The 13,828-nt window shown below is 36.5% G+C and overlaps 2 protein-coding genes across 4 annotated transcripts in view; one reads left to right on the top strand and one right to left on the bottom strand.

Moving 5' to 3' along the window:
• The window catches only part of ccdc43 (coiled-coil domain containing 43), a 25,872-nt gene extending 14,123 nt beyond the window's left edge, over positions 1 to 11,749 (top strand). The window contains exons 4-5 of the mRNA XM_068013254.1: positions 1,716 to 1,771; positions 7,047 to 11,749. Coding sequence (XP_067869355.1) covers positions 1,716 to 1,771; positions 7,047 to 7,234 — 244 coding nt within the window. The 3' untranslated portion in view covers positions 7,235 to 11,749. The remainder of the gene's footprint in view (positions 1 to 1,715; positions 1,772 to 7,046) is intronic.
• Positions 8,329 to 13,828, bottom strand: part of moto (minamoto) — an 89,944-nt gene continuing 84,444 nt past the window's right edge. For all 3 annotated transcript variants that reach the window (XM_068013248.1, XM_068013249.1, XM_068013250.1), the window contains one exon: positions 8,329 to 13,828. In XM_068013248.1, coding sequence (XP_067869349.1) covers positions 13,587 to 13,828 — 242 coding nt within the window. In that variant the 3' untranslated portion in view covers positions 8,329 to 13,586.

The following is a 13,828-nucleotide window of genomic DNA, read 5'->3' as shown; positions in this document are numbered from 1 at the left end:
CAGAGTGAAATATGAAAGTTCCCTTTTACCTTGGCCCCTCTCTCACTCACTCACTGTCAACCCCCCCCCCCCCCCCTCCCCCAAAATAGAGATTTTCTCTTTAGAGCTCTGTTTTAAAAGAAAAAGATAAAAAATACTTTGGCCAAATACTTCCTAATTCTTTAAGAAAAAAGAAGATATGGAAAGATATCAGTTGTTCCTTTTTAGTTTGGTGTCCCAAATACATGTAGACGGTTGTCACTGGGATCTCTCTAGAACAGTTCTTTTCAGGTGACATTGAAGATCAGTTTGGCAGGCTGTCCAGGAGAAATGTGACAACAGGGGTTTATGGCAGGATTTTCAGGAGAAATGCACATCGGTTTCTCTATTTCTGAAACTTGATTCTCAGGAAGTTCTCAGAGATGGAAGAGGATGCTGATGGTGACTGCTCTCTTGGCTGGTTTTCTCCAACTGCCTTCAAAACAGTTCACACCCCAACACATTGCCCAAAGTGAAACCAAAAACAATATCTCAAGAGTCAAGCCTCCTGACCCCTATACATCTTGACCTGTCACTTCTCCGTAAACATCTCCTCCCCCCCCCCCCCCCCCCCCCCCAAGTCAAAAAGTCCCTGCTGGGTATTTATCTGAAGACAGGTGGCTTTCAGTAATACTTGTTTTCAAACAAGACCTCTCAGTGTCCTTTCAATAACCCCAGTCAGACCCCTACCCAATAACCACAGTTTCAGTCTGTCTAGCGCACCACCTGCATACAATTAATATACAATGGACACCAAGGAGGTGGGATGGTACTTTAAAATAATGAGGCTCTGAGCCTTCTTGTCATTCAGCTTTTCAACTTTAGTGCTGGATGACTGGGTTTTCTGAGCATCAGGGAACCCAGCAACTTCATGGAGGTGAGGTCTTTCACACCTACCTCCTGGATCCAGATCCCTGCCTGAGAAGTCTCCACCATGATGCCTCCAATCCAGCAAACTCCTCTCTTTCTCTCCCCGCCCCCTCCACCACCCCATGAGGCCCCTGACTGTCTTCCCCTGTGAATCAGCTAAGTAAAAATTTCCATATTATAACTCCAGTCCCATGGTTGACTTTTAATACCCTAAGGTCAGTTGGGATGGGCAATAAATACTGGCTTTCATGTCCATTGTAAGAACAGTTACCAAGGGTGATGCATATGTTTCATGCGCCATCCATGCTTGTATCTGAGTGGAAATTGTCAGTTTGTGCCAAATTCTGTGTAAATTTCTGTTGGCTTAAATCCATTTGGACTTGGATTGATACTGAAAACTAACATCACATGGAACATTTCATTGTTAGACTACATTTGATTTTAACCCATTCCCAAAGGTGAAAGGACTGCAGGTTATTTCATTTAGCTACCTTGCCTGGACCATTTATTTTCTTTTTGCAATGATCTTCTTGAGGTTGCTTTCATGTTGGGAATGATTAGAGTGTGCAATGCCAATTCCTGCTTTTCAAAAAAAAACTGCAAATGTGAGAAGTGGAGGAGGGAAAAAAATCTTACATTTTTGGGGTCTGTGAGAGAAAAAGGATGGATCCATTAAATGAAACTTGCTATTAGTCCAAATGCAGTTTGATAGTTATATCATATCTGAAACAGCCGTGCGATCGAATCAACACAATCAACCAATCGCTAATCATCTGTTGATATTTGTTACTCACAGTTTAAACTTTTAGTTTCTTTAACTTGAGCACTGAAGATGAAGAAGCTCGTGGAGCACGTGGATTATTTAACTTTGATAATGATAAATGTATCCTTTTTCCAATGCATTTATTTTGGTATACAAATGGTCTTCCATTTACAGCTGAAGTTAATTCGGTCATATTCTTTATGTGCAAACAAGTTGTTGCTGTATCATGTCAAAACTATGCAGTGTCTAATATTATTTGGTCTATTAATTATATCTTTGGGTTAAAATTAATTGCACAGCTATGAAACATTTGTGTGGGGGCAACAATTTTGGCATTGTCTGCATTTGTTAAACAGCCATTTTTAAAAGGTTTATAATTATCAGATTGAGTAAATTCACCTTTAAAATCTGTTTAGTCATAAAAGCTCTTGGTATTTCAAAGCTGGAACAGGTTTTGAGATTTATCATACGAGCTCCTCAGCATGTTCTGAATTCACAACACGCTCCAGTAACTATGGTCAATGAAGTGGCCTAAGCTTTCAGTCATTTTTCTTGTTGCTGTGATAGGCCAAAATTTTAATACATCTTGTTTATTTCTCTCATTAGTAATAGTCTAATAGACCCGAGATTTATTCTCTGATCTTACGGGAGGCAACTTTCATGGATAAGTATGTTAGTGAATTTGTTTAAAAAAATTGAAGTCAGGAAGCAAAGATCTGTATTTCATTTGCATTTTTAAAGGTCAGATCTATACAATTAATGCACTGTATAGACTAATCTTGAGCCATTCTAGTTTCTTTAAACTTTGTTATGACCAAGGTGGGAGGAGTGCACTGTCTTTCTCTTGTTCTACTTCTCCACAAACCAACAACATATATTTAAATGTGTACCCAGTTACCAATGTGGCCAATTATATACTGTTTCTGTTTTAGTTTCAGAAGAAAATCCACCAACCAGGTTAAGAACATTACAGCACAGTACAGGCCCTTCGGCCCTCGATGTTGCGCCGACCTGTGAAACCATCTGACCTACACTATTCCATTTTCATCCATTTGTCTATCCAATGACCACTTAAATGCCCTTAAAGTTGGCAAGTCTACTACTGTTGCAGGCAGGGCGTTCCACGCCCCTACTACTCTCTGAGTAAAGAAACTACCTCTGACATCTGTCCTATATCTATCACCCCTCAACTTAAAGCTATGTCCCCTCGTGTTTGCCATCACCATCCGAGGAAAAAGACTCTCACTATCCACCCTATCCAACCCTCTGATTATCTTATATGTCTCTATTAAGTCACCTCTCCTCCTCCTTCTCTCTAACGAAAACAACCTCAAGTCCCTCAGCCTTTCCTCGTAAGACCTTCCCTCCATACCAGGCAACATCCTAGTAAATCTCCTCTGCACCCTTTCTTTAATAAAAAACAAAAGTATTAATTTATTATAAAACCAGACTTAGTCAATAAAGATGCAAAGCTTCAACACACAATTTGAAACTATATTCCCTTCTAAATACCCAACACACACACACTGGTTAAAGGAAAAATAAAGATGCTTTGGACAAAAGTACTTTTTAATTCTTGAAGAAAAATGATAAGGTACATTATGTTCGAGATGGCATATAGTCTGGCGTCCGAGTACATGTAGATGAATCACTGGGATCGTTTCAGAAGCAGTTCAATCATAGAGTTATACAGCACAGAAACAGGCCCTTCGGTCCATTGTATCTGTGCCGGTCATCAGAGGATGTCGAAAGGAAGTCTTCCCAAAGCTTCTCAGGAGAAACGTGTCATCAGACGTTACAACTATCTCACAGTTTATTTTTTTTTCAGGTTTTTCAGAGAGCTGGAGAAAAGCAGGCTACAAACCCAACTGACTCAAAACAATATTCAAAAATGAAACCCACTTGAGCACCGTAAATCTTGACATGTCACTTCTTTTCATTTTACAATTCCCATAGTCAGAGGACACTTGTTTACTTAGCTGAAGACGTGATATCCAGCAAATATTTTTAGAGTCCTTCAGCGACCCTTTTTAAAAAAAAAGTCCAGCATCTATGGAATCATTTCAGTCCTCTACTCACAAAAAATGTTAAAAAATGGAAGCACTTTCATAACAACTTAAAAAGACTATTTAATTAGAAAAAGCTGGAGATGTTTTGCATCCCACTTTCTTTGTTGAACTGCTGCAGAAAAATAAACAATGCCACTTGGTGTATTTTATAGGCCACCAAATAGTAGGAAAGAGATAGAGGAGCAGATTTGCAAAGAAATTACTGGGGTGCCTGAGCTATAGCATAGTGATAATGGTAGACTTTACCCCAATATTGAGTGGGGCAGTGATTGTGTTAAAGGCAGAGGGGGGATTTCTGATGGTCAAGAAAATTCTCCTATTCACCTATCAGAAATAGATTAATTATGGAGAACGACAAGGAGCAATCTAGAATGAAAATATTTAGCCCGTCTCCAGTTAATTTAAGTGAGTCTGGCCCAGGTAAACTTTAGTCAAAAACTGGCAGGAAGAAATGTAATGAAGTAATGGGTGGCCTTTACAGAGAAGATTTGGGTACAGTCTAGGCACATTCCCACAAGAGGGAAAGAGAGGGTAATCAAAGTCAGAGTTCCTTGATTACCAAAGGAGTTAGAGAGTAGGAGAAGCATAAAAAAAGGGAGTGCTTATCAGATGTTAGTTTGACAGGATTATGATAGGCTTAGATAAGTTAGACAAGGAAAAACTTCCTATTAACTAATGGTTCAGGGACTAGGGGACACAGATTGAAGGTTTTGGGCAAGGGATACAGGGGGAATATGAGGAAGAACTTTTTTGCGCAGCAGGCGGTAATGACGAACTCACTGCCCACAAGGGTGGTGGAAGCGGAGACTGTCAATGACTTCCAAAGGAAATTGGATGGCCACTTGAAAGAAATAGACTTGTAGGGCTACAGAGTTGAGCGGGGGAGTGGGATTGACTGAATAGCTCCGTGGAGAGCTGGCATGGACCTGATGGGCTGAATAGCCTCCTCCTGTGCCGTAAATGACTCTGATAATACAAGCGAGTGTCAGGCTGAATATAGAAAGTATAGAGAAGTGAAGAAGGAAGTAAAAGGGACAAAGAGACAGTTCGAGAACAGATTGGTGGCTAACCTAAAAGGGAATCCAAAGGTCTTTTCGAGGAATATTACAATTAATGGCTTCACAAGGAGAACTGGGGGATGATTAGAGATCAAAATGAATATCAATTAGTGCAGGCAAAAGATGTGGCTGAGGTACTAAAATGAGTACTTTGCATTGGTGTTTACCTAGGAAGACTTTGTCAAAACTACGGTAAAAGAGCATGTTGGGCTACTGATTGAGGTAAAAATGGATAAAGAAGTAATAGAAAGACTTGCAGTACTTATTACCCGGTCCAGATGTGATTGAGAAGAGGAAGAAGCTGGACCTCAGTGACCCAATGGCAGACCCCATTATCACGTTTCAAAATAAAATACTATGAGATGAGATGCATCCTAGGTTGATGAGGGAAGTAAAGGTAGAAATTGCAGAGGTGCTGGCCACAATCCTCCTTAGATACAGGAGCGTGGCAGAGGACTGGTGGATTGCAAATGTTATATCCTTGCTCAAAAAAGGGGAGGATAAGCCTGGCAATGACAGGCAATCAGTTTAATGTCAGTGGCGGGAAAAGCTTTAGAAACAATAATCCAGGAGAAAATTAACAGCCAATTGGTGAGCCAGCACATATTTGTTATGGGCAAACTATTTGACTAACTAGTTTTATGATGAGGTAACAGGTTAGTGCAGTTGATGTGTACTTTCAAAAGGTGTTTGATTAAGTACCACTTATTAAGCTTGTTAACCCATGGGATAAATAGGAGCAGTAGGAGCATGTATACAAAATTGGCTATGGTTGTTTTTCAGACTGCAGGGAAGGGTATACAGTGGTATTCCCCAGGGTTCAGTATGAGGACCACTGCTGTTCTTCATTTCCGTTAATGACTTGGACATCCCACCTAAATGGATTGTTTGCTGTGTGTGCGTTATCTTTCATAGATGGAAGGATGCCAACCAGTGATTTGGTCTTGGGGGTACAGGGCACAATTTCAAAATTTGCAGCTGACACAAAACTTAGAAGTATTGTAACCAGTGAGGAAAATAGTAATAGACTTTGAGAGGACATAGGCTGGTGGAATGGGCAAACGCATGACCGATGAATTTCAAAGCAAAAAAGTGTAAGATGATCTATTTTGGTAGGAAGAATGAGGAGAGACAATACCAGCTAAATGGTACAAATTTAAGGGGGAGGGGGGGCATGAAGAGAGAACTGGGGCTGTTTGTGCACAAATCTCTGAAGGTGGCAGGGCAGGTTAATAGAAGTTAATAAAGCACATGCAATCCTAGGCATTATAAAAGGAGGCGTAAAGTACAAAAGCCAGGAAGTTCCTTTATGTATGCTTTCGTCTTAAAACATTTTTTTTAACTAAATCAAAAGCAAAATACTGTGGATGCTGGAAATCTGAAATAAAAACAGAAAGTGCTGGAAATACTCAGCAGGTCTGGCAGCAACTGTGGAGAAACAGAGTTAACATTTCAGGTCTGTGACCTTCACTGATCTGAAATGTTAATTCTGTTTCTCTGTCAAAAAAAAACTTTCACAAAATGAGTGGTTAGGGTTTGGAACGTACTGCCTGATGGTAGTGGATACAGATTGAATAGAAGCCTTTAGAAGGGAATTGGATAAATACTTGGAGCAGGAAAAAAGAGCAGGGGAGTGGACTGTCCTTATGAGTTCTTCATATGTACAAACTGTTATACATTGCATGGCTGTAGTTGTTTCTTGACATGGCATGACATTACCTCAGGTAAACCTCCCTCCTGTTAGGGCCCCAGGATTCTTGCTGGCCTCCAACATGAATGGCAGATTTGCTGTTTAGTATGCCAGTTGTGGAACTAAAACTCTTAATTCAGTACACAGTCCTCTGAAGCAGTTTAGTATCACAAACCACGATTCAGGCCTTGCATTATCTAAGCTATTATATGAACATTACTAAAAATAGGGTGTTCTGGTAGGACTGTCACCTTCACAATGGGCAAATTGGGTGCTGCATGCCTTTCCATTACCATTCACATGCAACCCGACATTACTCAGACAGTAAATTTCACAGTGGTGTAGGTGCCAGGTTAAATTATGTGTGCCCCAAGTATATTTATAAAAAAACTATGCAGATGCAAGAGGGCAAGTTATGATTTTATGCCCTTTTCTCAGCTCCTATTTTTGTTTCTTTCAGTTCTTCTCATCGCAAGATAATTTATGTAGAAAATAGTAACTTTTAATCATGGAGAGAAATTATTGTGATAGTTACTCGAATGCCAGTTAGTTGGAATAATTCCTTAATTTAACTTCAGCTCTTATCAAAAACACAAACGTTGAGTCTGTTCTTGTTGCAAAAAAAGCAGAAAGGGAGAAGGCTCGGGGAGATGCACAAAAGAAGAAGGAGCAAGATAAATTACAGCGAGAGAAAGACAAGCTTGCAAAACAGGAAAGAAAAGAAAAGGAGAAGAAAAGAACACAGAAAGGAGAACGAAAGCGATAAGTCATTTGGAAAAAAAATCATAGACTGCAGCGTGAAGATGTTCAGAGGCACAAAGTTTACATCCACAAGTAATATGAACTGTGCAACACAAATGACTATTTTTGGGGAGGTGGAGGTGGGTCTAGCTACATTTGAAAACTCTTTCATCAAATGCCAAATCTTTGCAATGTATTGTCAAAATTGAAAGTTCAAGGTCATGTAAAAAATTGTTGATAGTTCTTTTGTGCATCATAGGCTGTCTAATTAGGTATTTCAAATTCTTAATGTGTTTCAGTTTGTAGTAACACTTAAATGAAAATAGCTTACACGGAGGAAACTAGGAGTTGAAACACAAACGCTACAGCGGAACCCCTTCAGTGAAGGAAGATTTTTGTTGATTTGACGAAATGTAACTGAAGAATAAAGGATTTTGTGGAGACATAACATTGCTTCCCTTTTCAAGGCTTTTTTTAAACCATTTTTGGATAGCTTTAACTGTTTTTGAGTGAAATTAGATCACTTTTATTTTGCTTTTTTTCAGGAATGGTGTACTTTCTAGCACTAAAATTGAAAACATCTATTGAACTTAAGTGAACTATTCACTTTAATTGTATGCTTGAGAAAATAAAGTATTTTTCATTGTAATTCATAAAAGCAAATTTGTCACCCTGTAAATACAGTACTTGTTACGCGAATGAAGATACAATTTATAAATGTTGAAGACACTGAAAGCTGTTCCTTTCAAGAGAGCAATTTTCAACTGAAATCTATTGAACTATCTATTCACGTTACCTTCCAGGAGAAATCAGAAAACACGCCCTTTTGCTGTAATACAAAACCCATGGCTTGGGTTATAGTATTTTTAAAGGGAATTGCAGTTTGGGCTTTTTCTGATATTTTTTAGCTTGTGATCATTGTAGATTGATAGCTTCCATTAAGTAGACTGAATATACGATGAACTGAAACCTGTGACTTTGACTAAGTGGCTAGTGGACCACAGGAGTAAAAATTACTTTGGATATCATTCCTCCTGTCTGCTTCACAAGGCAGTAAATACCATATTGTTAGACCATTTACATTCAATCAAAAATTAATACATTTATTAAGATACTACACAGAAGCAATAAGACACACTAAGTTAACAATTGTACAATGTTAGAAAACAAAGAATCAATCAACAAGAGATTAAAATGCACTCTTAAAGCATGAATTACACAGCTTGATAATCCTCAATGTAGATCCATGAGGCGGACATACATGGGTAACGCGATTCTAAGTTGACCTTGTGGAATTCAACTTGAAATAAATACAAATTCAAAAGCCATGATAGCAACGAAACCCCAAATGCTTGAAATACTGAGAGCTAATAACAGGTGTTGGGACCCAAAGTCTTGCAGTGGGGCATGTTGAGGACCAAAATCTTCTATTATTCAGATTTACTTACTAAATTGATATATTAACCATCAGATCTTGGTGCAATTTCTCACAAATTTCCACCATCTAAAGGCAGAGTGTGTGTGTGTGTGTGTGTGGTCAACTTGGACTGCGATGGTGGTTGTGGTGGGAGGCTGTATTTAAAAACTCATTAGATGACTGAAAGGAGGCAGAAAAAGCCAGTTTCTTATGTGGTTACTGTTGGGTAGGAAGAATTAGTATGTCAGAAAAATCTACCATTGGGAAAAAAAACTAGACACTGGGTGACCTAGACAGTGCTTAAGAATCAACTATAGACTTTATTCGTACTTGAAACTTTCCAATGTTACCTCAATAATTTTTCAAATATACTATTTGAGAAAGTTTAAGCAAATGCTTTTTAAGGTCCAAGGGAAAATAGTGAATTGAATCCTGTAAATATGAATTGACAGTTCTTTATGTTCTGACAACTGCCAGACATCCAAGTCAGTTTGTGGAATCAGACTGACTTGTCCTAAGAACTTTACCAAATATGATTGGTACTAATCCATTGAAATACGATAGATATCTTAGGTATACAACACGTGCTCAATCACCTGGAATCCCTTACACATAGTGTCTTGCCTTATCTAATCTTTGTTGAGAAGAATTTGTATAATAAATGGATGCAGTGAAGGCTGTTTTTGGCACATATGAAATCAAAAACTGGGCTTTAATGCCAGCCAATGGCCATAGAGTAGAATTAATTTGTAGAATCCAACAGACAATGAATTGTTTAAACTGTATCTGACAAAGGCACAGTAACTAACATGTATACCTATTTTAATGAACAAAGCCTCTGAAATGTAATCTAGTTGCCCCAAGTGGTAATTTAAATGGCTACTCTAAAAACTATACAGAAAATTCTGACTAAAATTGACAAATCCTGTAAAACCCCTATAAATTGACTGGTGAGAAGAAACCTTGAGTAATAAAAGGCCAATACTGTAGCCATTGAAAATTAGTGGGCATAATAGATTTTTAAAAAACAGTAAAACGTGACAAGTGAAAATTAATTGAAGGTTGGCTTAAAAGTTGGTGATGGGTAAGTTGCTTCTTGCACTGAGGTTTGTTAAGGTACATTCTCCCAAAAATGTGTTGAGTGCTTTAGAGGTTTCATCAGGGACTTCCCCTAATGGTATTAGAATGATTCTCAGTATATTTGTTGAAACTGAACCAATAATTAATTTATTGGGTTTTTGATTCTTTTAGTCTCAATGGTACTTCTGTGCTAAAACTAGACTTAAACTTATTTTTGTTTAGCTAAAGACTTTCCATTTTGTTAATTATAAATCTCCCATCATCACATTTTAAATACCAGCTGATTTAATCCGTGAGTTAAATATTCTACTATTGTACATTTTTAAAATCAAGATTAATAAAAGAAATTAGATCAATATTTTATTTAATGTCATATTCTCAGTAACTTATACAGTTCAGTAAAATATATCAACTTTTAACTTAGGAAAATCAAAAATTTCACATTTTCTTTGATACAAAGTCAACTTCTTAAATATTAATTTTGGAACTTGGGCTAACTTCTCATTTATAAATGACATTGTTTCAAGTAGTTACTACACGTTTTTTAAATGCACAACCTTCTGTTGACTCCTCATGAGATAATTTCAGCCGTTGTGTATTACATTACCAAGTATTTCATTGATCACATAAAACATTTTAACATCTAGGAGGTTTCTCATACTGTATTCCTGATCAATTTATCAAGCATATGACAAAGATATGTTTCTTTCATTCATTAATCTAAACTAGCATTCAATTCATAAACTCAAATGTCAAAGAATTCTAGTTCCTGAAGGTAATCGTACAACACAAATTATCATTTAAAGATATCTGATATATCACATTTATTTTTGACATATCTTGACCTAGCTTAAATATAATTGAAGACTGCATCAAATGCCTTCTGGATAACCTCAAGATGCACTATTAAACAATATATTTGAAATTGATTTTGAGAAATTGTTCAACCCTTTAAGATATTTCATATTTTTTTGAAATTTATTAAATTCCTTTGAGAAATTGGAAGAAATTATTAATTTAATGACATCCACTGTAAATCATATAAACATATAGTATTTCTAAATGACAATTATGATGGGTATGGCCAATTAAATTCTGGAGATATCTCAAATTTGAGTCTCTGAGTTGCTGACATCTTGATAGTAATCTCAGACTTAATGTCTCAAAATCATTTAAAGTATCTAAATGATTTTAAGATATTTACAAACATATTCAATCATTGAATTTGAGAATGAATGACAATTTAGGTTGCCAAACAATACAGCACTAAGTACAATACTGTCAAATTTGAAGCAATTCATTTCAGTTACAAGAATTAAGTGTTCTGCTAAGATTATTTAACATCTACTATTGTATCTGCTACCGACATAATATCAAACTTGACATGACTAGACTGGACTGTGGGCACATTTATCAGACTTAAACCCTCCAGATTTCAAACTAGAATTGCAGAACAGCTCACTGTTTCAATACAAAAACTTTAAACAGTACCAGAGATCTACAATATGGAAAATAAGCCATTAACATTTATAGATTGTACACATTATAAACCAAGTTGCCTCAGATAACTACATTCAACAAAACATCTGCAACAATTAAGAGTAAATTAATATTCTTACTAAATGTGGCATGTTAGCACTAATTAAAAATAAGTGTACACTCTAAACTTAGTAAATGCTAACAATATACTTCAAATACAAAAAAAATTCCACCAAATCATTACATCTAGACTGTTGAAAAATACATTATTTCTGCAGCTTTACTACAGAAATACAACACATACAGTAGCTAGTACAACATCCACTGCAAATATCCTTAATAAAATGTGATTTCCATATTAAATAGTACTTATCGGGCTTTTGTTAATGAAGCAGTATTTCTTGTAACAAAATATTTTGAGTTTGGAAAGGTATAGACTCTTTGTAGTACCTTGCATGCTTCATTTTACAAAGTTTTGTACCATTGTATTTAGATTGTTTTTTGTATTCCTATTTCCTTTTCTTTGAATTTTTTTTTGTTGCTGAATGTTATCTATTGCTTTCTGTGATTAGCATTATTAAAATGCTACTGGTTAATTCATATAATTATGTTTTGTAGGTATTTGTTTAGTACAGAATCTGTTATTCTATTATAGCATATACCAACACAATTAATTGTGGGCTTTCAATTGCATCATATACCATCATGTAGCCTCTCACTACATAGGCACAAGCAAACCTGCCTAACATCAACAAAATAATTGAAACTATCTGAAATGATTTTTAAACTGCTGTATAAATAAATAATGCATCAACAAACAGTGATATGAAATATTAACCACTCATAGCTTCCCCAAATGGCTAAATGGCCTAATGGCTAAAGCCACTTTCCAGCATAGCACTAATCTATACAGACCAGAAAGTTCCAGATTCCATTCCTGGTCTATGCCAAATTAGCTGATCCAGCCTTAGCAGCACTTGGGGTACCCCCATATCCCTTGGGCTAGGGAAGGGTTCCTGCTCCTGATCGCTATCCATTGACCCGTTCCGGAAAGTATATGTGGACATTACATGGGAACAAAATCAGACTTTGCTGTGATGGCCCTCATGATAAACTGGTCTGCTAAAACTACACCTAGATTCACATATGAAGAACGTACTTTGGTAAGTTAGTGTAGGGCCGCTGTCTGCCATGGAACTAACATAGTAAAAGCTAGTAGCTTCAACAGACAAAGAGAAATTGGGATGAATTTTAGAAAACAAAACCTCATAAGTCTAGGAAATGAATATTCCTAACAATATGACTACCTTGTACTTGCCAGTGTATACCTTATGTCACAATTGTTAATTATTCCATGTAGATATTATCACATATTGCTGTAACACTCACTGTTGGCAAAGCAAATCTCAACTCTAATTGAAGTATTCCAAGAAAGTCAAAGTCTAATTAAAAATATTAACAGAGTGTAAACTCAAGGCTGTAATTCCATCGCTGGAATCAGATTATTTATAAATCCTACTTGCAATCTGACATCACCCAAGCACCAAAATGAAATTATTGCCTTTTAATCACTCCCGGGTATCTCTTATTCTCTGCATAAATGTGAAAATCTGCAATAATAATGACTGGTATTTTCCAATGAATTATCTTCAATATTACTAGATTAATATCTCCAGGTCTCTAATATATGATACAAAGTCTGTGACCTTTGCACATTATCTGAAACTTCAATTATTTAAACAGAGGGTCTAACCAGATTAGGGTGATATAAATAAGAACATAACCATTAAATCTAAACTATGATAACCTTTTACATAACAGGATAATTGCAGTATACAGTATTAATTCTATTAATGCCACAACAGTAAGTGGAGGTTAAGTAATTTGTTTGATTAAGACTGATTTTAAGCTTTCAGACTGCACTTTGGTGCATCTATTGCTCACTTTCACTAAATAGAGGTTAACTTTTCTTTCTAGTCATGTCATGTCAAAGAAAGCCACAACCTCTAATATAATAAATAACAAACATCTTGCAGAAACTAAAACAAACATTAGATTAAAATTTCCTGACTAATAAGATTTAGTCACTCTGATTGGGAAGATTTGACAAGAACAATTCACCAAAACATGGGGTAAAATGATCTTGTTAAATTATGCTAGTGAGATTTTTAAATAAGCTATATCACTTGTCTCAATATATAGATATGTATTCCCTAACCAAATGCATGCTTGACCATAAGCTGCATTGTTTATAATTACTTTTCAGGGGAGACTATGTATTTTAGCTTTCATCCCCCTAATACTTTCTTTTTAGTTAATCTGAATTAGTGATCACTAAAGGGTAATAGAATCATTTACTTTATGGCTTTTTGGACTTTTTTTTCAGTTCGTCAGCAGTTCTCTAATCGACACGAGTTTTCACCACTTCATTCTTTTCCCCACTATAATAGCTGCTTCTGTTTTGATAATTTTTGTCTCCATTAGTTACTAGATCCTGCAGTTCTCTTTCCACTTCAACTTGGTCATCTGGATTGGCATTTGGTGTTTTAGGTAACGTCATTTGGAGGGCACACCACAAAGCAGTCCGGGCTTTCCGTGTAGCTACTGCCATTTCTTTGACAGCAATAGCCAAAGCCAAAACAT

The sequence above is a fragment of the Heterodontus francisci genome, chromosome 33 (genome assembly GCF_036365525.1).
Source record: "Heterodontus francisci isolate sHetFra1 chromosome 33, sHetFra1.hap1, whole genome shotgun sequence".
Lineage (NCBI taxonomy): Eukaryota > Metazoa > Chordata > Chondrichthyes > Heterodontiformes > Heterodontidae > Heterodontus > Heterodontus francisci.
Note: the sequence above shows the minus strand (reverse complement) of the source record. Positions and strands in the feature narration are given on the sequence as shown.